This window comes from Pteronotus mesoamericanus, unplaced genomic scaffold, assembly GCF_021234165.1.
Source record: "Pteronotus mesoamericanus isolate MK-2021 breed Mesoamerican mustached bat unplaced genomic scaffold, CSHL_Meso_final contig_25, whole genome shotgun sequence".
Classification (NCBI taxonomy): Eukaryota; Metazoa; Chordata; class Mammalia; order Chiroptera; family Mormoopidae; genus Pteronotus; species Pteronotus mesoamericanus.
Genome location: NW_026555105.1, coordinates 19,558,302 through 19,585,092, shown reverse-complemented (window position 1 = coordinate 19,585,092; position 26,791 = coordinate 19,558,302). Strand labels below are relative to the sequence as shown.

Here is a 26,791-nt window from a genome sequence, read left to right as displayed (position 1 = left end):
CTGGGGTCAGTGGGCTGGGCAGGAGTTTCCCTTGGCCCAGGTAGTCTGTCTCATGAGGATTCCTTCGTGTGGTTTATCTTCCAGGATGGGAAGGAGTTTGGAATAGGGGACCTTGTGTGGGGAAAGATCAAGGGCTTCTCCTGGTGGCCTGCCATGGTGGTGTCTTGGAAGGCTACCTCCAAGCGCCAGGCCATGTCCGGGATGCGGTGGGTCCAGTGGTTTGGCGATGGCAAGTTCTCCGAGGTGAGTCCAGGGTTAGGTAGGCCCTCGTGGGCCTGCAGACCCGCAGTGTTTTCTGTCCTTTCCTTTTAGGATACCAGCCTATGACTTTCTCTTTCCAGATGGGTGAGGCTATGTTTGACTCTGTATCTAGGAGGAATGACAAATTTTCCTTGTTAATTTGTTTAAACAGACACACAGGGTCTTGTGGGTCCCAGAGCTCAGTCCACTGTTACAGGAGAGAGAGGTGGGAAGTCCTCAGGGTCCGTAGCCTGTTGGTTTTCTTTCTTTGGGACAAAAAAGAAAGGGTGGTCTCAATGTAGCCCTGGAGAGGTGGGGAGGAGGGCGGTACCTTTGGCTAGTCCTAGAGAGGGGGCTGGATTGCCTGGTGACAGTAATAAAAAACTTTGCAGAGTTGGTTATTTCAGAGTTTCTTGGTTATTGATATTAGCTATTTTAAGATCATCTTTCTTGAGAGTCTGCCTTGTAAGAGCAGTGCTAGACAAATGAATTAGGCTGTGTTGATTCTTATACCCAGTTTGAAGGCACATTCTGAAATCTGCAGGTGTTGATTAGAATGGTGTAGACAAGTTTTCCTGGGATGGTCTCTTTTGGAGGTGGTTGTCCAGTCTTCATTCAGTATACCCAGAGGTTAGGTGAGGACACAGCACAGCAAGTTGGGCCCAGATGGAGGCAGATGTGGGAATTAAGGACTGTCTAGTAAATTGTGGGATTTGACCTCAAGTTGAAGTTCTTGGTTTTCCTATGAATTGGGCTTCCTCTGGGCCATTTGCTATGAACACGTTGATGGTCCCAAAGACCAACTCTCCCTGCATGCTGATGTCCTCTTTGGCCAGCAGAGGGAGCAAAAGGACAAATAAATGTCCAGGCATCTGTTCTGTCTGAAGCATCTAAATGCTGGGATGTGGGCAATGCTTTTACGTGTATTGTTGTTACCGTTTTGGCTCAGTGAGACATAAAATGCATTTTGCAAGACTGGGTCTAATGCTAATAAGATGAAGCGTGGGACTGTCAGTGCATGGGAGGGGATTACCGTCAGTTGTGCTTAGCCTGCATATTGCATTGGGAACAACACCTGCATTTCAATGCACATCTATTGTTGAGCCAAAGTGTCTTCTCACCAAAAATGGGAACAGCCCCCTTGTGGGAGGTCAGGCCAGAGGTGCAAAATGGAGGTGAGTGTGAGCGCGTCCTGTGGAGAATGAAGCATCTCTTGTGTCTTTCTGCCTGAACAGCATCCTGGAACGCCCGGTTTCATCCCTTCCCACCGGTGGCCTAATTGGTTTCTGCATGGCCTGGGGACTTGGGACATGGAAATTTATGGCTCTTTAACCCCAATGGATATCAGCAAATCACAATAACAAAAATGTGCTTACTCTGTGCTAATCACTGTTCTCTTAACACACAATAAATAGTTCAATTAATAAAAGGCTAAGCAGTAATCACAGCTCTTTGTCTCCTTCATGAAGGAAGGAAGAACATATACAAACCCCAGTGTTGGAACATCTACAGAATTTTAAGTTGACCGGCAAGGGGCCCGTAGCAGAGACCATGTGGATCATTTGCTCTTAAAATATATAGAAATTCAGGGTGCATCTAATTAAGTCCACTTGGAGCAGCATACTTTCTCACACTGGGAGTATCATCCACCATGCTTCTGGCTATAGGGCACATCAGGAGTATATGTACCATTTCTATTTTCTCCTTTTTTCTTCTCCTGTGTTTTTGAATCTGAACTTATCCCCTGGAATAGCCCTGTGAGAGACAGGGCGCCCCAGATGCAGGCTGTAGGTAGATGCTGATGATGTCTTTCTCTTTTAGGTCTCCGCAGATAAGCTGGTGGCCTTGGGGCTATTCAGCCAGCACTTTAATCTGGCGACCTTCAATAAACTGGTCTCTTATAGGAAGGCCATGTACCACGCTCTGGAGGTAACACAGTGGTGGGTGGTGAGGACCTGGCCCCCAGAGCAGGGTTAAGACAAGACACTACAGAGGCCAGCACAGGTCACAGTGTAACCCTTAGAAGGGACAGGGCCGCCAGGCAGGAGGTGAATACAAGCATGTTGGTCTAATGGGTCAGGCTGTAGAGGGAGTGATGGGATGTGAGACTTAAGTACTACCTCCGCTTACTCCTGGTGGCTCTCTCAGTATTGCCGACTGAATGAGGCAGCAGAAAGTGGCAGACAATGTTCACAACAATGAACATGTTTTTCTAGAGCCGTCAGAACCTCCTCCCTTTAAGTGGTGCTGTTCAAGACCAACACTGGGCAGCCGCTGAGGCTTTCCCCTTGTCTGTGGGATTCAGCAGGCTCTCTCCTTTCCTTTGTCTTGAGTTGAACCTTTGTCCAGCATTTGTGGACCAGCCGTGGTTGTTAATCAGGAATTTTCATGGTGCTTTTGAAATGGGACTTAACATTTGACACCTCCCCATCTTCATTAGGGACATAAGACAAGAAAAGTAGAGCTTTCTCTTTGTTGATGATACTACTCCTATATTTAGAAGTAGCAGGGCTACTTTTGAGAAGGAGCTCACCACACAAGTTCTCTACAGGGAAGAGGTCCCTGTATTCGGTGCTTGCATGGAAAGACTTCACTCTTCCCCTGTGGCCCCCTGCCTGTCTCCCTGCACAGGCCCCTCCTCCCTGCCACATACCATACCCAGGACAGCTGCCTGGCTATGAAAAGGCCCAGTGTGAAGGGGAATGCCAAGCCCCAGCTGGGGGAATCCCTGGGTACTGCCTGGGGCGCACCCACCCCTCTTGTTCATCACAGACTCGCCTTTATCTCACCAGAAAGCCAGGGTGCGGGCTGGCAAGACCTTCCCCAACAGCCCCGGAGACTCATTGGAGGACCAGCTGAAGCCCATGTTGGAGTGGGCCCATGGGGGCTTCAAGCCCACCGGGATCGAGGGCCTTAAACCCGACAACAAGCAACCAGGTGGGAATGGGTCCCCGTGGCAGCACTGACTGCCCCTGCTGGTGGGAGCACCCTTGGGAGATGCAGCCGCCCCTGCTGCCTCTCATCCCACCCCAACTTTCTGACAACCGGTCAGTCTTAGAGACCTGCTCTTTCACCCTGTGAACACCCAGGGCGATGGGAAAACAAACCGCCCAGGCTTTTCCGGCTTCCCTGGTCTGAGATTTAGTGAACAGATCAAGATGGAAAATTCACTAGCACCTTAACGTTTAAAGGGGAAAATACGGTTAAGCTCTGCTCATTGGAGAAAAGTTTCCAAGTGTTGTAAAAAATAAATACCCCACCCCCCACAAACGTAAAAGCCACCTCCACTCAGAAAGAAGGAATCACCTGTCCTAACATTTTGACCAACAGCAATATTTCCTCCACTGTAAGGTCTGTAGTTTCACATTGATGCTTTCAGAAATCCGGGATGCCCAAAACCCAGGATCTGTCGTATGATTCATACATTTAACTTAGTGTTTTCTGTTTTGTTTTGTCTTCCCCCCATTAAAAGTGGTTAATAAGTCGAAGGTGCGTCGTGCAGGCAGTGGGAACTTAGAATCAAGGAAATACGGTATTCCCTTCCCATCTTTTGACTATGCACTATTGTCTCTGCACTTTCTTTCAATTTCTTTGCATATACAGTGGTCACTGGAAAAGAAATCTGAACCTGAACTCTTCATCCACCCCTTCTCTCAGCCGTCACAATCCCTCCGTCCAGGTTAATGTTGTTGGGTGTGCACATAATTCCAACTTTTCCTGTACACTAGTTGGATTGCTGCTTTCCTTTTATTTCTCAATATTAATTGTATAAACCCTGTCTAATGTCATTGTGTCACTAAAGAGTCCTTATGATTTTTAACGGCTGTGTAATTTTCTTTCCTAGGGGCAGAGTCAAGCTTAACCATGTCCCTTATAGATTACACTGTATAGGTTGACTACAAATACAAATGGAATTTAAAGAAATGTAAAGCATGGCCACATAATATAATTTTAAAAAGGTTCTAATAGCCATGTTGAAAAGAGTAAAAGAAATAAAGGTGCAATCCGTATTCATCATGCATTTAATTTAATCCAGTACTTCCAAACAGTCAGTATAAAAATTAAGATATTTTACATCTCCTTTTAGTACTATTTTAAAAATCTCATATTTTATGTGTTTTATAACATCTCAATTTGGATAAGAAATTTTTATTAGAAATACTTGATAATACATTTTCACTAATGTCTTACGTTCCAAACTTTCACTTGACCAAGTTCCAGTTGAACTAATTTATTGGATCGATTAGCAATTTAAAAATTCACATTAAAATTACATGCAAAATGCAGCCACACAAGTCACATTTTAAGGGCTCAGTAGCTCTGTGCGGCTGTCAGCCACTGCATTGGGCAGCATAGACAAATGTTCCAGGGTTTCAGCTGTGGATCATTTTGGCTAATGTTCTTTGTGCTGTGTCTAAACATCTAAAGCTGTTTAAAACCCTGTAAATGTGTTAGATATGAGGGGTTTTGAATTACATCCCATAGTGGGGCCGTATGACACTCAGTGTGGATCCCTGTCATGGGCCAAATGCAGCGGGCACCCGGGCCTAGCATGGTCCTGTCCCAGGTCCGTGTCCTTCCTGCACCACTCTACCAGCCATGGCTGTCATCTCCTTCCCTTTCACAGAGAACAAGACTCGAAGACGCACGGCTGACGACTCCACCGCCTCCGCTGACTACTGCCCCCCACCCAAGCGCCTCAAGACAAATTGCTATAACAATGGCAAAGACCGAGGAGAGGAGGACCAGAGTCGAGGTGAATTGTCGGGGGTGAGGAGACCGGGGGACTATTATCACCCGTTACCAGGGGGTGGGCCAGGTTGCAAGGACAGCTCAGCAACGAAGTGTGGCATAACTGACCAGTAAGAGACTCCCTGACCCCATCTCATACCTTCTTTTCTCAACAGAGCAAATGGCTTTGGACGTTGCCAACAACAAGAGTAGTCTGGAAGGTAATGCTTTCTCCCTCGTAGTCCTCACTTCCCTTTACTGCTTGTCTATCCTGCTGGGGTTTAACCCAGAGCTCTGTGCCTTGACTTCAGGTTCAGTTGTTACCTGAAGTAACAAGTATATAGTCACAGTCGTTAGTTATATTTTATAGGATGGCTTGCCTACTTTTTACTGAGACTGATTCTGCCCCTGATCTAAATGAGCAGGAAGGGCGGGCTGAGGGCAAAGTGGATACCAGGGCCCTTTGCTCAGGAGAACCCAAAACTTGAAACCATGATCTATGGCATCGTGAGCCTCCCCAAACCAGAACTGAACTGGCTTTGAGGTGAGAGGCTCACACACTTCACTGCTGTCATTCTCTCAAGCTAACGCTTGTCCCTTTGTTCCAGCTGGGAATTGCCACCGGATTCAAAACTCTGCCCAAAATGTTGTCCAATGGGATTCAGAATGTGTGAGGAAGGGTTGACTCCCTTGCCTCCTCTACCCCATGTCCTTTAGTCCAATATTTACTGAATGGTTACTCAGTGCTAGCTAGAAAAAAAATCCAGCTCCTATCCCAGACAACCACAGGGAAAGCTTGGGTATGGAGCAGCCCCTGACGGTCCTGGGAACCTTCACCCATAATTCTCCCATCCTCAAAGACTCCTTTGCCCCATCTGTCTGCTTGCTGGCTGGGAATGCTTGGACTTCGAATTTTAAAGGTCAGTGATGTGAAACAGTCCTGGCCTGCTGATATGAAGGGAAGTCAGAGTAGCCTAATAGTTAAAGACCTGGACTCTGAAATTGCAGCTATGGAAAGCTGTGTGTAGAGTGTGGTCATGGGTAAGTCCTTTCATGATATGACAGTGAGCAAATTGACATCACCACGAACTGTCCAAAGTCCCAGTCTCTAAAGAGTATCACAGATTTTTGTACCAGGCCTTCCAAGCCTGTCCCTGTGCTGGCGGGGCCTTTGTTCAGTGTTGTGCTCCACGTTTGGAGTGGGGATGGTAGCTTGGAAGCTTCGAAAAGAATAAAGCATGAAGGGTCATTGGTTTATTGCTAGTGTGGAGTGTATGTTCAAGAACATTAGGCCCAGGGTTTCAGCAGCTGGTATTGGGTCCCGAACTGTCACAAGCTGCATGCATGTCTTTGTTACAGACAGCTGTTTGTCCTGTGGTAGGAAAAACCCTGTGTCCTTCCACCCTCTCTTTGAGGGTGGGCTCTGCCAGACGTGCCGGGTAAGTCCTTTCCCCACCCTTGACTTCCCTGCCCCTTCCCTCCTCCGTGACTTCTCTGTACTTCCCAGAGAAAAGCACCTGCATGTAGCCATTAGGGAAGGTTCCAGTAAAGCCCTGCCTGGCCCCCATCACCCCGCTCTCCACGCTGAGGGCAGGTGCTGCCACACAGGAGGCCATCTGCAGTGGCACACATACTCTGACCCCTTGTTCCTATAAAGGGCACCAAGCCACCAGTGACTTGCCCTGTAACTGCATCCTAGAGCCTCAGCCAGCAAGCAAGTGGGGCCTGGTGGTCCTTGGTGTCCGATTTCACCAGTGTTTCTCTCTGGCCACCAGGACCGGTTCCTTGAGCTGTTCTACATGTACGATGACGATGGCTATCAGTCCTACTGCACCGTGTGCTGCGAGGGCCGCGAGCTGCTCCTATGCAGCAACACGAGCTGCTGCCGGTGAGCATCCAGCGTGGGTGAGACCCAGCTGCGCCCCAAGGCTCCCAAGTCCTACCGTGATTCCTCCAACTGAAACAATCAAGCACAGGGGCTGGGAGCCAAACTGACCTGGGATGAGGCCCAGTCACTGCTCTGCAGGGGCTGTGGCTGTCATCTGTCTAAGACAGGAATGTCTGAGGGTGGGGGGCAGGGTGTGCAAGGCTTCCTGGAGATTAGCCATTTCTCTCGGGAAACATCATTCCTGTGCAGAGCCTGTGGCCTGAGGGTGCACAGGTATCGAAGGAAAATGTTAGTGTAGCCCGCATCACACCATAGGACCTTCTGGCCCTTGCGGAGGAGCAACTGGGTTCCCGAGAAGGTTTCAGGCTGTGCATTGCCATCTACCTGGGGAAGTAGGGTGGGTACGTAGGAGGAAGACCTGATGCCAAAGGCCTCCGTTCTCTCTGCTCCCGGGCACAGGTGCTTCTGTGTGGAGTGCCTGGAGGTGCTGGTGGGCACAGGCACAGCAGCAGATGCCAAGTTGCAGGAGCCCTGGAGCTGCTACATGTGCCTCCCTCAGCGCTGTCATGGGGTCTTGCAGCGCCGGAAGGACTGGAATGTGCGCCTGCAGTCCTTCTTTACCAGCGACACGGGTCTCGAATATGTAAGCCACAGGCTCCTTTGCCCAGCACCACCCACTCCAGACTGTCGTGCCTGGAACGCTCTGGAAGTCTGTTGACAAGAATTCATGGAAAGTCCCATGTACAAATGACTGACTGAGCACCTCAGACCTGAGAGACCCAGCTAATTGGCACGTTCTGTGCACAGTCCTCAGGCTTCTCTAGTGCTCTTTCCTCCTCTCCCACATATTTTCAAGGGCCTGCTGAAGGAGAAGCCTGTGACTAACAATTTAATTAGCAGGAGTGGACTTTTCAGGTCTGTGTGGTGGGTCCCAGGTCATTCCTGTGCAGGGTGACATGTCCTTGCGTGTGTGTGCATTTGTCTCTTAAAGCCTCTGCCTTCCACATCTTAAGGATAGAATGGCCACTCTGTGCCAAAGCTTGTGAGGGGATCCCATCTAAGAAATGGGAGAACACAGGGTTAGAATCCATCAGAGCAAGGGCAACTCACCCCTCTCCCTGAGGCTGTCCCTCCCCTCCCCTGGCACCTTCACTTCCATGACCTCCATAACCTTCTCTAACCTGGCAGGAAGCCCCCAAGTTATACCCTGCGATTCCTGCAGCCCGAAGGCGGCCCATTCGAGTCTTGTCCCTCTTTGATGGGATTGCCACAGGTGAGTTCGGAATTCACCTTGGGCTGCTCACCTGGTCCAGGTGTCTGTCCTCAGTGCCAAGCAAGACTCTTGGGATTATCTGTCTGTTACCTGTTCTGAGAAAACCACTGGCTTCTTGTTTCTCTCCTTAAATCTCTCCACTATTTATTTCACCTACCTGGCCCTCTTGGTCCTTGTTAAAGTTATGTATATTTCATATTTCAGCTGTTTCATTTTATTTTTTTATTATGTGCAGGCACCTTGGAAAGTTTTTGTATTCCATAAGCGTAGGTATATTAGAGATTAATAGACGACTCCTCCTATTACTATCTCCATTCCCCTGGTTTCCACATTTATAGAATGAGCATATCCCACATGCATGTCATCTTTGGGAGCTTTACCTGATTGAACTCATTTAATCCTCAGAAGTGCCCTTAGATGTATTATTAGGAATACCTCCATTTTACTAGAGTGGGAAGCAGTGGAAATGAGCTACTATGTGCTTAGCCTCATGGCCTCATTGGTACTTGTATATGTCCACCTGCCTAAAACACTGACAGCTTTTAATGACCAGCTGCTTCTTTTCCCCACACTGTTGGGTCTTAAAGACCTGTGTATGCTGGCACAGGTAAAACACAGTAGAAAATGTATGTGGTCATTTTCCCCAGACTCTGAGGTAATGTAATAAACACGGGTTTGGTGAAGATCCCTGTCCTAGTATCTGTGTTCGATTATGCTGGGACATTGGCTGCAGACCTCTCAGTTTTAATAGGTCCTAACTGGGCTGTACCAGTTGATAACGACATATGTTCTTCACAAACTCCTGCACCCTGGAGAGCCTGGTGTGTCCTCTGCAGTTTCTGTGCCATCTGCATGGGTCACTTGAGAGTTACCATGTCTTTGTTGGATCTAAGCTCTTATTTACTTAATTATTTACATGGTCTAAGCTCTTATTTACTTATTTATTTTTATTTTTATATGCGTGTCACTAACCTGGTGACTGACTATGCCATAGAGGGGCCGGAGTCCGTGAATAAGGTCGGCTGTTGCTCTCCGAGGACTTTAGCACACTAAGGCAATAGGTGACATGGTCTAAGTCTCGGATTGGACTTACAATCACTGAAGGCAGGATGACCCTGAGTGCATTTTCTGTCTCCCCAACAGGGTACTTGGTCCTCAGAGAACTGGGCATCAAAGTAGAAAAGTACGTCGCTTCTGAAGTATGTGAAGAGTCCATTGCTGTTGGCACTGTTAAGCACGAAGGCAATATCAAATATGTGAATGACGTCAGGAACATCACAAAAAAAAATGTGAGTGCAGCCTGCACCCCTGGGACTCTGTGACACCCTCGCCTCCGCCAGGCCCCGAGCCCCACGCGTCCTGGCAGCTGTGCCCGCCCCTTCTGTGGGCCCAGGGGCGTGGGGAAACAGAACCTGTGGTCACATCAGGCACCCTTTCTTGACAGGTTACCTGGAACCCAGGCTGTCAGTTCCTCCATCCTTATTCCCTTCTCTTCCCTGAGATTGACTATTTTTATCTCCCAGATTGAAGAATGGGGCCCCTTTGACTTGGTGATTGGTGGAAGCCCATGTAATGATCTCTCAAATGTGAACCCTGCCAGGAAAGGCCTGTACGGTGAGTATCCCTTCATTTTGGTCTCCTAAGGAGACCACCCTATATGTCTCCTGAGTTCTGGCTGGTCTGGGAGTGGCCGCGAAGGAGCTCTTTGCTTCTGGCCACTGTCACCTGTTGTCCCCGTCCATGCTGCATCGTGAATCCTCCATCCTCAGAGGTACTTAATAATACTGCACTGCTTGGTGCCTGTGTCCGTAGTTTGGAGGACTGCCCGTGGAGGGGCTCCAGGGTGCCCCCTCAGTCATGCGATTGCCGGGAACCCGTTTGTTTCAGCGTGGAGAGGGGTGGGCTGATGGGTGTGACCCCAGCCATCCATCTTCTTTTGTGGGCTCAGAGGGCACAGGCCGACTTTTCTTCGAGTTCTACCACCTGCTGAATTACTCACGCCCCAAGGAGGGTGAGGACCGACCCTTCTTCTGGATGTTTGAGAATGTGGTAGCCATGAAGGTTGGCGACAAGAGGGACATCTCTCGGTTCCTGGAGGTGAGGGGATCTAGGGTCCCAGTTGTCAAGACTACACGGTGGGGGAAGGGTTGGCAGGTGTTTCCATGCGGGGAATAATTGCTGGGTTTTTGACAGGGTTGGCTAGATCCGAGAGTAATGGAGTCAGGCGTGTTGATTCTCTTTTGTTCAGTCTCTTTTAGTTCAAATATTTTCGAAAAAAGATTTGATCTCTAAGTTCACCCTGAACCCACTGAAGTCAGATCATGCAACCATCACTTAGTTTTAGAGGCTTCATGAGATTTGACTAAGCATTTTCACTCTGGGGAATTTTTTCTCGTCCTTGGCCCAAGAACTGCTTCTTTAGGGCCACAGGCAAGCTCATTATCCACTTCTTAATGTGCATCAAGCATTGTAGTAAATACTTTTTATACACGTTCCTTATTTAATTTTCCCCAAAGCTTTACAGCTTAAGTTCTGCTAGAGAGGTTATAGAGCTGGCCAGTTCTCTCATGTTGTGTGAACCTGGCAGATGGGTGGCACATTTTTTGTCACCCATCTGCCAGGGCATATTTTGCCAACACTATTCCCACAACCTGGAGCTTGACTTGCTGGATTGTGTTTTGAGCTGTTTTTGCCACCTGTACGTTCTGTAACAATCTGGCATGCCCCAGGGCATACCTTCTCAGAACTACAGGTCTGATCTGGTCTCTTTCCTCAACACTAATATGGAAATTGATCCCTTGGCTGGACCCCCAGCCAGATCTTACTGGGAATCTGCTTTCTGTAGCAGGGAGCAGCCCTGTCCCCTGCCCAGGTTAAGTCCCTCTCTCTGGCTGCTGCCTGGATTCTGATGTGGGTTCCCAGCAGCCAGCTGTTTTCTCTCTCTCTGCAGTGTAATCCAGTGATGATTGATGCCATCAAAGTGTCTGCTGCTCATCGGGCCCGCTACTTCTGGGGCAACCTGCCTGGGATGAACAGGTAACAAGGGACTCCGAGTGGGGCAGGTAACAGCCAAGTGAAATGCAGCTAACGGTGTGAGCCCTGATAGGTTTACTCTTGTGAGACAGATACGGGCTCAGGTCTCCTAGGAGCTGGCTCTGCCGAGAAATGGCCCCACCCTGGGCTTCAGACCAACCCCTGGTGTTATGGATTGACATCTGTTAAGATGTACAACCACCTGGGAATCTCAGGCCAAGATGCCTCCATCTGCTCCAACTGGTTTCCTGCTCTGCCCAGGGTCCTGGTTCTTACGATGCCTTGTGCTGGAGTAGATGGCTTTCTTCTCAGCCAGAGATGCTGATCCTCTATAGCCCACCTCTTCTCCCAGTTGCTTGTCCTGTTTTGAGATGGAAGGAGATTGTTGACATGCCTTTCTCCCTGAGATGAAGTAACCCCCGGACCAGCCTGTGGCGACCAAGCAGTTGGCAGGGCTGAGATGACCGTTGGTCACCCAAAGCCTGTCTCCCTTGCTCTTTCTTAACTGAGGGCTTTTCCCAATTTTTCATCAAAGCAAGTTCCAGAGGATTAATTACCTTCTCTACATGGTTTCAGGGATGTGTGGTATGCTAATTAAGATCCAAAATGTGATGGTAATGTGACATTCCAGACTTGCAAATGAGTTAAGTTAAAAATATTCTCCTTTAGCAGGAAGTTTTTCAAGCATTAATTCTGACATTTAGCAAAATGTAGACAGAGGCAAGAAGGTACTGGAGTAGCTTGGAGGATTTTGTTTGTTTGTTTGTTTGGTTTCTTGCATTTTAATTTGGCTAATTACTCAGTCAAATGGTGCGGTGCCATGTTCAGGGTGAAACGGGTTCATTCAGTCAACACTTGAGCTCTCACTCGGTGGCTGTCCCCATCGTACCTGCTCCCAGTTTAGTGGTTAACACATCAGATTTACATCTTGTCTCATGGAGTTGACATCCTAATGGGGATGCGTAGAGAAGACAGTAAATGATTTCAGGGTCATGCCTGGAGAGGGTGCATTGGGAGAGTTGATGGGAAGGCTTCTCATTCCAGCAAGGACCTGAATGTAGGAATGAACCACAGTTATTTCAGAGAACATTCTAGGAAAAAAGAAGAGGAGAGGGTAAGGGCCCTGACTGGGTGGCTCGGCTGGAGTGTCATCCCACACACCAAAAGGTTGCAGGTTTGATCCCTGGTCAGACATGTATGCGAGGCAACTGATTGCTGTTTCTCTTATGTCGATGTCTGTCTGTCTGTGTGTCTGTCTCCCTCTCTCTCTCCAAAATCAATAAAAAACCATATCCTCAGATGAGGATTTAAAAAAAAAAAAAAGAGGGTAAGAGAGTGTGGCAGGGAATTTATAGACCAGTTCAGGGAACAGTGTACCTTATTAGGGGAAGGCTGGGAGGGGAGGACAGAACGCAGAATATGGACCAAGTTATGGAGGGTCTATGGGTCATGGTACCACTTAGATTTACTTGAATTCACAGGACATTGAAGCTGATGAGTCTTCTCCTAAATTCATGGTAGTTTCTGGTAGAATAGATGATGGTGGGATGAGGGCAGAAATGGAGAGAAACATGAGATGGTGGTTCAGAGGACAGAGCTGACTGATTATTGTGTGGTGCCCCAGTGGGTACCATTTGTATACACAATGCATCCCAGGGGCTTGCAACTCCAGGGAGTTCTGTGGAACTTAGCGGGAGAGATCAGATTCTAGATAATGTGATTGTTGGACTTACAGGATTCGCTGATGCATAGAAAGTGCTGTGGTGTTAAGATGAAAAGAAGACTCAGCAAAGATGCCACAAAGTTTTCTGCCTGCGTTGTGATAAGAACCAAGCTGTAGCACTGTAGCCGGCTCTGCAGGGTTCTAGAGTATTGACTCAGCATGAACCAGGGGCCACAGAGGCTAGTCCAGCCTATAGGTGAAAAGCCTTAGTTTGTTTAGATCTAAATCCTAGAATCAGCATAGGTAGGTCTAGGCTGTGTCCTTTTCCCCAGGCCCCTCGGCTCCCTTGGGTTCACAGGAAGATCTGGGAATGGAGATGTGGAAGGTAAGGTCAAGGAAAACTCTGAACCTAAGGCAGGGATTTTCAACCAGTGCGCCATAAGAAGCACACTGGAGTGCTTGCAAGAATTTATAAAACATGCCATACACCTGACTTTTATCAGGGGCACTGACCTCTTCTTCCTAAGATTGTAAAAAAAAAAAAAAAAAAATGACAACAGCCAACACAACAGTATTCATATGGTGTGAATGAATTAAAATAATGCCTTTTTTGGGGAGGGTCAGATTGGTAAAAAATATACTTTGTGGTGTGCTGCAGAATTTTAGCATTTAGTTTATATGTGCCACGAAATGAAAAAGGTTGATAATCACTGATCTGCGGAATGTTTGGTATGATTCAATGGGCCTTCTTAGGGGCACCGTTTCCATTATTAGGTCTGGTTTGTTTGTGACCTTGAAGTTCCTTACCCAAGAGCTGCCCGGTATTGATCAACTGCATTCAGAGCTCTTCATGGTTTCTGCTCTGTAGCTGCTCAACCATTCTTTTTCTAAAGTTCTTTCCCCCTTCTGGGCACTGGTTTGCTCTCTGCATTTGCAGGTTTGATGGTGAAAGTTACAAGGGTAATTAGGGCTTTGTGAACCACCTCCTATCCTTCCTCCCTGCACCCACTATTTTTTAGTCCTCGGCCTCCTGTGGCTCCATCCCCAGCAGTAAGCCATCAAGTGGTGGCTTTGAAATGCTCATTGTTGCAGGTAGTCCCACAAAGATCTAATCCAAGCTCCTGAGACACATTGTCCAGTGTAACTTGCCCAAGGTCCTCACTCAGCAGTGCGGCTGGGATGCTGACTCTTCAGTGTGCTTTCCCCATTCTGCCCTACTCACTGGGAATCTGGTTTTGAGAAATATTAAAATTTGGGACAGGGGAGCATTCATTTTTAGACACTAGGCTTGCCCCTTCAAGGGTCTAGTCTGTCCTTAGCTTTGGCACCCAGCGCTGTGCTCATGCCGAGATGATTTTCATTGTGTATTTGTAGCAAGTCCATTGCCAGAGCGCATTTTGCAGCCTTAGGCCCTCCCTCCCACCTTGAGAGGTGCCTAGCTGAGGCCCATTAACAGGCGGTAGAAAGTAATGGGTTTTGGCTGTTCCCAGGCCTGTGATAGCATCAAAGAATGATAAACTCGAGCTGCAGGACTGCTTGGAGTTCAATAGGACAGCAAAGGTAAGATGTGGTCACAGTGGGGACTTGACCTGGGTGTCAGTTGTTCCTGCCTCTCCCCCCATGTGATTCCCTGGTGCTGGGCTTCTTTCCTTACATAATTGTTCTGTCCTCTCTCAAGAACAGAGTAGGAGAAATCCTTGATAAACAAATAATCACCATATGAGAAAAGGCAACTAGATTTTCCAATTGTGAATGCACACACCATAGAGACACAGACAATTTCAGCTGGTCCTCCCAAGAAATGAGTAAATGCCTTTGCCAAAGGAAAAAATTGTCTTGCTGGCAAGTCATAGATAATTATATTAACATGTCCATAAACTTAATTCTAAATGTTTACAATTAGCTAAGCTTCATCAAAACCCTGGTTTGGTTGACCATTCTCCATAATCTTGGGTGGATTTTTACACTTGGCTTAACCTTGCTTGATCAGTAATTCTGGTGTTCTCTTTGGCACCCATGTGATCTCATTCTCGATCACATTTTTATCTCTTGTTCTCTCTGAGGCTGGTCCTTCCTGTGCCTTAACTTCTTGGTGTTTGTGGGAAGCACAAAATGTTCTTATCCTTCCAACTCTCCTTTTCTTATTCCTTCTGGGAGCCCAGACCTGCCACCTTCTCTCCCCACCGTCGCACGCCCGCCCCCATCTTTCCTAGGTGCGTCTGAGCCTTGACTCAACCCAGAACCCTTCATTCTGTGCTCACTCCATGATGTCATTTTGTTCTCCAGTTAAAGAAAGTACAGACAATAACCACCAAGTCGAACTCGATCAGACAGGGGAAAAACCAACTTTTCCCTGTTGTCATGAATGGCAAAGAAGATGTTTTGTGGTGCACTGAGCTAGAAAGGTGAGCGAGGCTGCATGTGGAGAGGGAAACAATGCAGACAGAGAAAGGGAAGAAATGTGGTTAAGGCCAGCAGCACAAATGGGCTTCTTGCCTCATTCTACATGGGCCCGCTGACCTTCTGTGTTAGTAGGGCTGGGAGTAATACCTCTTCAGAGTTTGTCCTTATTTCTTAACAGATATGGCAGAAGGGTGGTGGTGAGGAGGAATCTGAAATATGAGGTCATTAGATAGCACCATCTGTCTATGGGCTGCACTGGCCTGATGTCTGCCTGCCCCAACATGCTGGGACTGTAGGATGTAAGAGCAACGAGCTAAAGAAAACCCCACTGACATGCCATTGCTCTTTCTCAGAAGATTCCTTCTGCCAAGTTACTCTTCTGTAGCTGCTTCCTGCTTAGCCACAGTGTGCCTTCTCTGTTTGGCTAAGTTGGTAGCTTATCGATTTTGATTCAGAAGACCAGCTCTTACATTTCAGTTTTCCTACTCTGGTTTCAATTTTTTTTTCCCATTCCTTTTGTTTTTCTTGTTAATTTTGTTCTTATTTTTGTTAGAATATTTTTGTTAAAAATGTAAGAAGGGCTTTGAGTATTCCTCTCTACATTTTTTGGCTATGTCTTGCAGGATTTGATACTGAGTGTTTTCATTCCTGATATTTCAGTTCTACAACTAGTTTTATTCTTTACTAAACAGTAGTTTTCTCAGTATAGAAGTTCTAATTAGTAGAAACAAACTGGGAAACTGTGCCCACTTGTGCTGTGGATTATTCTGTACAGTGGACCTTGAACAACACAGGTATGAACTTTATGGGCCCACTTGTATGCGGATTTTTTTCAATAAGTATTTTGGAAAATTTTCTGGAGATTTGTGACAATAGGAAAAAGCTCACAGATGAATCATGTAGTCTAGAAATATTGAAAAGATTAAGAAAAAGTTACATATGCCATAAGTGAATAAAGTTTATGTAGATCCTTGTGTTATTTTATCACTTACTACCACCAAATAAACAAATCAGCTGTTCATGTTATCAGTCATGCTTCTGGTTAACAGAATCCTACCAGTAGTTATATTCTGGGAGACTCAAAGTTATGCTTGGATTTTTGACTGCATGGAGGTGGGGGGTGGTTCAGCATCCCTAACCCTCATGTGGTTCCTGGATTAACTGTGTTTTGAGACTCAAGCCTAACGTGCTGGGCCAGCCCTGTGACACACGTGTTGGAGCAGATGGCTATCATTATGTAGACAAATTAAGACAGAGCCCTGAGGTGTTGCAGATTCGCCTGTTTCTTAATACCCACTCAGCATTGGCCCATTGGTGTCATTTTTAGTGTCAGATGGCAAACCTGCGTAAGACTAAGGTCCAGTGTATCTGTAACCTCTTACCAGGCCTGGTAAACATCCCACACAGGAGGGTCTTGGTATATTTGGTTGCCATCTGCCATTAACTAAGAGTCCAGCCTGGCTCTTGATCCAGCAACTGGGTTTGAAAAGAGAAAGAGAATGCAGGATGGATGCTTCATTCAGTATGCTTAGGCAAATTGCCTGAGCATCCAGTGATTGAAAATAAGGTTCATTTTTGCAGGTGTCTTTGTTCCTAATAACGAAATTGTCCAAGTTCTCACATCTTGTGGTTTGAAGACAGGTACACCTTTGTCTTCTAGCTGGCTGTCTTGGCACTCATTCCTTTGTTCATTCATTCATTTGAGAAAGGTCCGCTGAGCACCACCTATGTGCCAGGAGCATGGCAGTACTGCTGGGAAGCACTTAACAGGTGCCCTCATGGAGGAGCCATGCCCTCATTGGTAACATCTGTGTTCTGAAGAACTGCGTATAGCTGTCCTCTGGGGTAGGGAGAGGGCTCACATACAAATGATAAGGAAATGGGGTAAAATGTTGCCAATCAATGAATCTGAGTAAGGGGTGCATAAGTATTCTTTGTTCTACTTTATTTTTGTCACTTTTCTAGAAGTTTGAAATTAATGACAATAAAAATTAAGTAGGGGAAAAAAATAGTGCCTTCCCCCAAAAAGAGGCCTCCCCTGGAGGCCCGGTGGGCCTGGACGAAGGGCAGAAAGCAGTGCTGCGCTGGCCGCGGTGAGGGTCTCCCAGAGGCGCTGAGCACGCTGGACGTGGCGCTTCTGACTCCCTGTCTTTTTACTCTGGTGCCCCCCAGGATCTTCGGCTTTCCCGTACACTACACGGACGTGTCCAACATGGGCCGTGGGGCCCGCCAGAAGCTGCTCGGGAGGTCCTGGAGTGTGCCTGTCATCCGACACCTCTTCGCCCCCTTGAAGGACTACTTTGCCTGTGAATAGTCCCCTATTCATGGGGGTGTATAGGGCAGAGCCAAAACCCAGGAGGTGCAACCCAGGCTCTGCCCTTCCTCAGCTCAACTGTGTGGGGTCACACCATGTACCTCGCCAGAGCCACCTGACGCCCTCTTGGCAGGGGGAGCCCAAGGTGTCACCTTCTTGCGCACAATTCAACCTGGCTGCTTGGAGTGGCCAAACATGGTGCTCATTTTGTCTTCTCCTAAAACTTTGAAACTTGAAGTAGTTAGTAAAGATGGCTTTTTTTCCCCCTCCTGGGTTTACCGCTCAGAAACAATGGCTAATATACCAAAACCACAGTGCCAACAGCTCTCCAATACTCAGGTTAAGGCTGAAAAGTCACCCGAGACAGTTACTGCAAGACTTTTTTTTTTCAAATGTCTGTGGCAACTTGTTTCCAGGAGTGTGCAGTGTTTGACATGTAGCTAAGGGACATTTTAAGGGGCCAGGACACTTTTTTCCTAGGGCAGAAGAGGAAATGATGTCTCTGTTATGCTTGAATTTTTACCCAGCAGGTTCCCCTGGCCTCAGTATAAAGGGCTGGGTTTGGCTGCTGGGGACCCACTGAGTATTTTCCACACTAATGATAATTTCAGCAGGGATGACCTTATCACATTTAGGGTTATTTCTTCCCACAGACCCAAAGGCAGGGCCAGCCTTCGCTAAATCCCTCCCGGTGACTGCAATAGAACCCTCCTGGGAGCTCAGGAAGGGGGTGGGTTGGGTTGTAAGCTGACATATTATAAAGGCAGGTATGGCGTCTTGCTGTCTCTTTCCATGTGGGGACAAAAAAGGGAGGCTTAGGTAAGAACCCCCCCCCCCCCCCCGCCAGCCAAAGTGCATCCTCCAGACTTCCGCAGATACAGTGCCCCCAGATGAGAGGTATGACCCCAATTCCTCAGCCTTTCTCTAAACTCAGAAGCAGTGAAAGCCAGGGCAGAAGCACATTCCCCTCCTCTTAGAGATTGCAGGGGGAAATTGCAATAAAAACTCGACCCTCCCTCCAGAGGTTTTAAAGTCTTTTTATTCCATGATAAATCGTTTTAGGGATAACAGGAGGTCGGACAAGCTGCATTTCAGAAATGCCATTGTAATGGTTTTTAACACCTTTTAGTCTTACTGGTGCTATTTTGTAGAATAAGGAATAACTTTGACAGGTCTTGTGGGAATTTTTTAATAACACTTTTTTAAAAAAAAACAATCTGACTTCTATTTTTGTTTTACCATTTTCATAAAATTTTTTTTTTGTAACTGGAGCCACATAACAAGAATGGGGAGAAATTGTGCCTTGTTTCAACAGTTTTGCTAATTTTTAGGCTGAAAGATGCCTAGAGTTTACTTTATGTTGAATTAAAATCAGTATTTCTATATAACAGTCTGGTGTCCCTTTTGTTCTTTTGCAGGTCAGATGGGTGGGGCATGGGAGGGCCTGGCTAAGGTGAAAAGGTGGGTGGTTGGAGTAGGTCATCCAGTCATTCAACAAGCATGGTGCTGAATACCCTGGTGACGCCAAGCAGGCAAAGTCTAGGGCCCTGGTATCCAAACTCCAGTGTATATCAGCATTTCCTGGGTGGCTTGTTCAAAGGAGATTTCTGGGTCCCACCTCGAGTTTTCAGTTAAGTGGAGCGGGGGCTGAGAATTCCATGCCTCTGGTCCAGCAGCCATAATGGGCTAGTAAGTGGGTTTCTTCTAAACCTTGGTTCCCAAAATGGGTGCCTGGAGTGTTTAAGTTCATTTAAAATCTTGATGTCTAGAACAGCCATCTCCAGGCAATTTCTTGCACCTCTTGGGTAGCTGGTCAAGATGATTAATGACTCAAAAATCGCGGGGCTGATTCTCCCAGTTCTTTATTCCTTTGTGGGATTCTCTAGCACCTTGTTCCATGGTTCTCAAGTTATGTTGCCACTCAGCCACATTCAGGGAAAGGACTTGGCCGCAGGGAAAGGACCAGTTGGGAGTGGCCCCATGATTGTAATTTAGCTGCCCTGGGCCTCAGCTCTTTGGGAGGAGCATGTACTTGTTGCTCTTCTAAGCTTAACATTGCATCTCCCTGAAGTAATCTTAGTTTACCTGGGATCACTGAGCCAGGTGTCCCAAGCCCACTAGGCTATAATCCTCATGTCTTGCTGCCTCTATCCTGGTCAGGGAAAAGGAGCCCATGGAGATTTGAGTACCCCTCCAGAAGTTAATGTTGGTCAGCCAGCTGACCAACGCCTGGGAGAAAGGTGTAGGAAAGGGGGGTGCACTTGTAGTGTATCAGCTGAGCATTAGTTGGACTTGGCACCTCTGAGCCTCTGTTTCTTCATATGTAAGATAGGCTATAATCCTAGATAGCCGTATGCCTTAAAGCCTAGTTGGAGTGGAGAATGAGAAGCCAGTTATGTTTTTAGGTGCTGCTGGCCTAGAACAGCCCAGGTGTGAGTTGCTATGGTGAGACAATTGGCAATTAGCAAGCGAGGCTGGCATTCCTCTCTGAGGTGCTGAGACCTCCCAGGGGCCTTTCTTGGCTTCCCTGTTAAGCCATCTTGTATACAGTGCTGCACCAAATGCCAGGACAGGATGAAGCAAAATAAACAGCCCCGGCCTCAACACCCCAAGAGAGGAGATGGACAGGACTTCCAGGTGAGGGGCCCTTGGTATCTTGGTCTGCTTGTGGGGCAGACTGGGGGAAACTTGTTCTGCGAGGCATTTCTTTTTGTGGTTTCTCAAGATGACCAGGTTGGGATCCGAGTGATTCCAGGCTCAGTGGCAAAGAGGAGAGAGAATGTAATGAACATTCCGTTCTGGGGGATGGGTTGGGCTTTGCATCACATGTAGGCCTTTTCTGAAGCAATCTTCTAGTTGCCTGTAGCTCTATCCAGTGTCTGGCATGTTGCTGGGGTCACTTTGGGCAGGTGATTCTTGGAGTGCCTTTTTTTTTTTTTTAAACTTCTAACAGGCTAAATCCTAAATCCTATCTACTTCTTATCACTCCTGTGAGCAAGGGCTCAAAGGTATGATCTGGGTAAAGCATTTTGCTTGGTGCCTGGCATGCAGCAAGTCCTCACTTGCATTGGATAGTATTGTGATAAGGCAAGCCGTTAGCGCAGTGTGAATGACTGGGTGCCAGTAGCGATGGTAACATCCAACATTTAATAATGTGTTAATAATAAAGTCTTAAAAAGGAAGGAGAGGATAGTGTCCCCCAAGTGTTTCATAGGAGCTGGGCTATAGCAATAGCAGTGTCTGGTGTTGAAGTGTCCCTCACCGTCCCCCTCGCCCCCTTGTCCCCTTGCACCTTTTTAGGGAGAGTGTATGCGGGTGGATAGGATCTTGCCTGGGGGTACAGGGACTGGCCTCTGGACAGTTCCACAGCTCTTTGACTGGGGGATGGGGTCAGCACCAAACAGACAGGGTCTCCTCCCACTGGACTTAAGTTCCTATTGTTTACTTGTCAAGTGCTGCTTCTTGAGTGATACTCCGTTCCAGGCCTAGGTTGGGCCTTGATTCCTCTCTGCAGCCAGACTGGGTGCCCATTCTGGCTTCATGCCCTGCTGACTTGTGACCTTAGGTATTATTTATAGCCTCTGTGCCTCAGTTTACCCAACTGTAAAACATGGACAATGCTATCAACTCCTTAAGGCTGATGTGTGAATCAAATGATTCAGTGTATGTGAAGTGCATGGAAGAGTGTTTGCAGGTACTAAATGCTGGGCAAATAAACTGCTTTATTGTTACTCTTAGAGATCCCTCCCAGCAGCCCTGGAGTGATGCTGTGATCACCACGATAATGGGTAGGAGAATTGAGACTGAGAGGTCCCATAACAAACGCAATGCCACGCAGTTAGTGGTAAAGGAATTGTGGGGTGGAATGTGTTGTATGAAGCCAAAGTCTATCCCTGTTTCTTCTTGGACTCACCTGCATCTATTTATTTCATTTTTAATTTTTTTTGTATGTGTATTTTTGTTTCTTGTTTTGCTGGAGTTTGAAATTACTTGCTACTCTGCAGGCTGGGGTGCAATTTGCCTATTTTTCTCACTTTATTCCCTTCTTTATTTTTAAAGATTTTTAATTACTTACTTTTAGGGGCGGGGGGAGAGAGGGAGAAAAAAGGAGAGAAACATCAATGTTGAGGTTGCTTCTCATGCACCCCCTACAGAGGGGGCCTGGCCTGCAACCCAGGCAAGTACCCTGACTGGGGATCAAACCTGCAACCCTTTGCTTTAGCAGTCCAGCACTCAATCCACTGAGCCACACCAGCCAGGACAATTCCCTTCTTACTTTCTTCCGGCTTACCTTCCCTCCTCCTCTCCATCCATTCTACCTTCTTCTTTCCTTCCTTCTTTCTGTTAACTTTATGGATTTCTTAGATTTACTTAATTTTACTCTTATTTATTTTTAATTTTTATTGAATTTATTGGGGTGTCATTGGTTAATAAAATTACATAGGTTTCAGGTGTACAATTCTGTAACACATCTCCTGTATATTGTATTGTGTATTCACCACCCAAAGTCAAGTCTATCTTTGTCACCATTTACCCCCCCTTTACCCTCTTCTACCTTCTACCTCCCCTTACTTTTCCTCTGGTAATTACCATACTGTTATACATGTCTATGAGGGGTTTTTTTGTTTGTTTGTTTTGCTTAATCCCTTCACCCTTAAAAAAAATCCTTACCCAAGGACGTTTTTTCATTGCTTTTAGAGAGAGAGAGAGAGAGAGAGAGTTGGGGGAGAGAGCAAGAAAGAAAAAAACATCAATTGGTTGCCTCCTGTACTCGCCCCAATCAAGGATCAAACCCTCAACCTAGGTATGTGCTTTGACCAGGAATCAAACCCACAAACTTTCACTGTACAGGACAATGCTGCAATCAACTTGCCAGGCAACTGATTGCCTGGCAAGGGCAATCTCTTCATCTTTTTCACCCAGCTCCCCAAACACCCTCCCCTCAAATAGCTGTCAGCCTGTTTTCTGTATCTCTGAGTCCGTTTCTACTTTGTTTATTTTGTTCATTAGGTTCCACATGTAGGTGAAATCAAGTGGTATTGGTCTTTCTCTGACTGACTTATTTCACTTAGCACAATACTCTCCAGGTCCATTCATGCTGTCGCAAAAAGCAGGGTTTCCTTCTTCTTGATAGCTGAGTAATGTTCCATTGTGTAAATGTACCACATCTTTTACCCACTCTTCTACTGACGGGCACTTGGGCTGCTTTCAAATCTTGGCTATTATAAATAACACAGCAATGAACATAGGGGTCCATATATTCAGGTTTCTACAGATATATTCCCAAAAGCAGAATCATTGGGTCATAAGGCAGTTCTGTTTTTAAGTTTTTGAGGAAATTCCATACTGGTTTCCACAGTGGCTGCACCAATTTGCATTTCTGCGAACAATGCACGAGGGTTCCCTTTTCTCCGCACCTTCACCAGCCCTTGTTGTTTGTTGATTTATTGATGATAGCCTTTCTGACAGGTGTGGGGTGATATCTCATTGTGGTTTTAATTTGCATTTCTCTGATGGTTAGTGACGTTGAGCACCTTTTCATGTCTATTGGCCATCTGTTTGTCCTCTTGGGAGAAGTGCCTATTTAGACTCTGCATTTTTTAATTAGATTATTTATTTTTTTGGTGTTAAATTGTATGAGTTCTTAAAAATTTTTGGATGTTATTTCCTTATCAGATATATCAATGGCAAATAAACATTCAGTAGGTTGTCTTTTCATTTTGTTGGTGCAAAACCTTTTTAGTTTGATGTAGTCTCATTTGAGAGGATGACAAAACAAATGTGGCAAAATGTTAACATTTGAGGAATTTAGGTGATGGGTAGTTTTTCTGAACCACCTGAGATATTACATTGCAGACATGATCTCTCTTTACCCTTAAATCCTTCATTGTATATTTCCCAAAGACCAGAACATTGTTTTACATAACTATAGTACATTTATCACAATCAGGTAATGTACATTCATTCATTCCTTTATCGTCTATCCACCTTATTTACATTTTGCCAACTGCTCCAATAATGCCTTTATAGGGGAAGAGAAATAAATAATAAATATAATAAATAAATTAACATATTTTGACTGGTATCCTTTCCCAAATCTCACATTTCACTTGGGTTTGTTTTTTAAACTTTTGATTAATTGTGAAATAGACAAACAGCAGTGTATATATAAATTCTAGTGCTTCAGGCCTTAAAACTTACCTTTGCTCTCTGGCCTTTGGTTCACCCTGAGCTCTCTGCATTGCAGAAACAAAACAGTGATTGGCATTACTAGAGTTGGTTACTGCTTACTCTGAGTCTTTACACATGCTGTTCTCTGGCTGGAACAGCCTTCTCCCCTTTGCCTGACTAGTCCTGTGGTTCTCACCTCTTTCAGGAAGACTTCTTGGCCCCCATTCTGAAGCAGGATTAGGAGCCATTCCCTAATTTGAGCCCTCCTTCCCTGTGGATAGATGGAGGACTAGATCTTACCACAAGGCTCTCTGTATTAAAATTCCTTATTTTTGTAGTTGTCTCCTTCATGAGCCTGAGGTCCTCAAAGCAGTTGAGACCTTCCAACACCATTTTTGAGTTCAAGGAACTTGTTGTAGCCCTGGCCAGGTGGCTTAGTTGGTTGGAGCACTTGTCCTGTACACCAAAAAATAAAAAATAAAAAAAAAAAAGGTTGCTGGTTTGATCCCCAGTCAGGGCACATGCCTAAGTTACGGGTTTGATCCCTAGTTAGGCTGCTATCAATGTTTCTCTCTTCCTTCCTCTCTCTCTCAAATCAATAAACATATCTTCAGGTGAGGATTTAAAAAATAAAAAGGAAACTTGTCATACATTTGGAAAACTCAGGCCTTGAAGTCATAGTGTTTTGTTTCATTTTTGGAGAGGAGACTCACATTTTCTGTGATAATGAGATGACTTTACATATTAAAAAGTTGCTTAAAGATGCATATTTTTCATTTTACCCTCTGACCCTTTGGAGGCAAGTCTTAATATGACCCAGACAGCGCTGATTAGCCACCTTCTCAGGGACAAGAATGTGCTCTGAGCAGACCCCGTGCCCCTCTCTCGCTTCTCTGGGAGCTGTCCCTTGGGAGGGAGATGAACTTTATTTTGGGGGCCTTTGCTCAGAAACCTCCTGTGATGCACTGTGTCTCCAGAACCTGGCCCAAACTCCTACTCTGGCCCTTGATGCTTTTCTTGACTTGGGTTTCTCCACTGATCTCATCTGCCACACTAATATCCTGCCCCCCCAGCCAAAATGGCCTTTAGGTAATGCTGACAATAATTGACATTAATTAAATATTGACATAAATCAAAAGGAGCTCAGAAATCACTCACATGTATTAAGCACATGCTAGTATGCTAGGAGTGGTGAAGAACTTTACACGTCTTAGCCCTAGTCAGGTAGTACAGTTGGTTACAGAGTCTTCCCAGTACGCCGTGGTTGTGGTTTCCATCCCTGGTCAGGGCACGTACGCATGCATAAATAAGTGGAACAACAAATTGATGTTTCTCTCTCCCTTTCTTTAAAATCAATAAATAAAAATTAAGAAAAGAACTTTACACATCTCATTTAATTCTAACTCCTAGCAGTATCAGGATTTGAACCCGGATCTGCTGGCTTTGCTACTGACAACATTCACTTAGCCTGCTGGAAACGGAATGTCCTGTTGGAAACTTAATGTCCTCCTGCATCAAACGAGGGTAACACATTTTGATATGCAGCATGAATAATGGAGTAAAGATACTCCTAAGTGCTTTTGAAAATCTTTTCTTGATTATCCATGCTTCCTATCAATTCACTAAATGCTAATGTTACTACTACTGCTATAATCATTTGGGCACAGAACTCTTGCTATATCCTCCTCTTTGCCCTTTCTTACACTAACCTTTTTGCCAGGTTGACATTTCATCTTTTAGGGCAAGTGTTAGCTCTGGGAAGCCTTCCTACAGTATTCAGGTGAGGTCAGGTCTTAATATGATGTACTCTTGGAGCACTACATACCAGAGAGACAACCAGCAGTACTTATATTTTAAATATTGAAATGCCTCCAGACTGACTGGTAAACAGTTCCTCAGGCTTCAGCAACTAACTGGGTGAGGCCTGGCCCAGAAGTGGTCTCCAGGACCCTACTCCATGCATTGAGGTGCCATCACTCTCGCTGAAAACTGCCCCTGCTTAGCAGTATGTCTGGTTTGTAATTAAACAGTGACTTGTACCCTTATGATTTGTGCCTCCCCCGCCGGACTGGAACCTTTAAGAGCTCAGAGGCTCTCTGGTTTTTGCTCACCATCAAATCCCTAGGACCTGATTGACCAGGGAATATAAATATTTGTTGAACACATGAATCAATGTTATCTAGACCAGGAAACTATCTTGAAACCTGGACCAGCCTCTGATATTGAGCCAGTCAGTCAATTAACCTCAGTGAGCCTCAGTTTCCTCTCCTGTAAAGTGGGGGTAATTTGTTCTTTCAGCAAATCTCTTAAGAATCCATATATATATAGGACACTAGGACACAGGTGGAACAGGACTGAGAAGAGTTTTGCTTCCGTGAAACTTACGAAAAGGCATACAAAAAGGCATAAACAAACAAGATGATTTCATACTGAGAAAATAAATGGATGGAGATGATAGGGTTACAGAACCTGTCTCTGAAATGAGATTTTTAAGTCTTGCCTCAAAGCCCCTATCAAGTATCTTTATTTAATAACCCATTTTTGTAGAAATTCATTGTAAAACCAAATTTTTTTTTTTTTTTAGCTACCGGGGGAGAATTTGTAAACTGGATCCCACCTCCTAGGCAGTCACACCCGGCCCCGGGCAGAATCTCATTGACTGTGGCAGACCACGTGGCCGCAGCCCCCGCCACCCCCCGCCACCCCCCGCCACCGCCCCTCCCCCGGCTCCCCCCGCCTTCGGTTCTTCGTGCCTTAGGCGTCTCAGCTGTCGATCAAAGACAGGACTCCGCCCTCAGAGGGCGCCGAGTCTCTATAAAAGGAGCCGGCGGGCGATGACGAGCCTTTACGTAGTCGCGTAACGGGGGGTGCGTGTGAGGTCATCGCGCGGGCGGGCGGGGTCGGACGGTTTGAACGAGACGAAGACGGAACCGGAGCCGGACACGGGCAGTGGACGGGGTTCCGTCGAGAGCCGGTGAGCCAGCTACCGGGCACGGGGCGGTGGTTAGGGGTCGGCCGGGTGGGCCTCGACCGGGGAGACGCAAGCGGGCCTCGCGTGCGGTGCGCGGGTCGCTT

General features: G+C 46.4%; 2 protein-coding genes and 1 non-coding gene across 4 annotated transcripts in view; 2 read left to right on the top strand and 1 right to left on the bottom strand.

Moving 5' to 3' along the window:
- Nucleotides 1–17,545, top strand: part of DNMT3B (DNA methyltransferase 3 beta) — a 38,142-nt gene extending 20,597 nt beyond the window's left edge. Inside the window, exons 7-23 of one of the 2 annotated variants that reach the window (XM_054573437.1) lie at nucleotides 85–243; nucleotides 2,062–2,169; nucleotides 3,033–3,177; nucleotides 3,713–3,772; nucleotides 4,868–4,996; nucleotides 5,148–5,192; nucleotides 6,331–6,410; nucleotides 6,747–6,859; nucleotides 7,319–7,502; nucleotides 8,048–8,132; nucleotides 9,276–9,421; nucleotides 9,656–9,746; nucleotides 10,081–10,229; nucleotides 11,083–11,168; nucleotides 14,319–14,388; nucleotides 15,115–15,233; nucleotides 17,404–17,545. In XM_054573437.1, coding sequence (XP_054429412.1) covers nucleotides 85–243; nucleotides 2,062–2,169; nucleotides 3,033–3,177; nucleotides 3,713–3,772; nucleotides 4,868–4,996; nucleotides 5,148–5,192; nucleotides 6,331–6,410; nucleotides 6,747–6,859; nucleotides 7,319–7,502; nucleotides 8,048–8,132; nucleotides 9,276–9,421; nucleotides 9,656–9,746; nucleotides 10,081–10,229; nucleotides 11,083–11,168; nucleotides 14,319–14,388; nucleotides 15,115–15,233; nucleotides 17,404–17,545 — 1,911 coding nt within the window. The remainder of the gene's footprint in view (nucleotides 1–84; nucleotides 244–2,061; nucleotides 2,170–3,032; nucleotides 3,178–3,712; nucleotides 3,773–4,867; nucleotides 4,997–5,147; nucleotides 5,193–6,330; nucleotides 6,411–6,746; nucleotides 6,860–7,318; nucleotides 7,503–8,047; nucleotides 8,133–9,275; nucleotides 9,422–9,655; nucleotides 9,747–10,080; nucleotides 10,230–11,082; nucleotides 11,169–14,318; nucleotides 14,389–15,114; nucleotides 15,234–17,403) is intronic. The other variant, XM_054573438.1, reaches the window with a different exon arrangement.
- On the bottom strand, nucleotides 9,092–9,215 carry LOC129071043 (small nucleolar RNA SNORA3/SNORA45 family). The gene has a single exon (XR_008529203.1). It is a non-coding gene; the product is annotated as a small nucleolar RNA SNORA3/SNORA45 family (small nucleolar RNA).
- A 9,052-nt stretch (nucleotides 17,546–26,597) lies between the features above and the next one.
- MAPRE1 (microtubule associated protein RP/EB family member 1) overlaps nucleotides 26,598–26,791 on the top strand; it is a 31,647-nt gene continuing 31,453 nt past the window's right edge. Inside the window, exon 1 of the mRNA XM_054573891.1 lies at nucleotides 26,598–26,690. The gene's annotated coding sequence lies outside the window, so the exon portion shown is untranslated. The remainder of the gene's footprint in view (nucleotides 26,691–26,791) is intronic.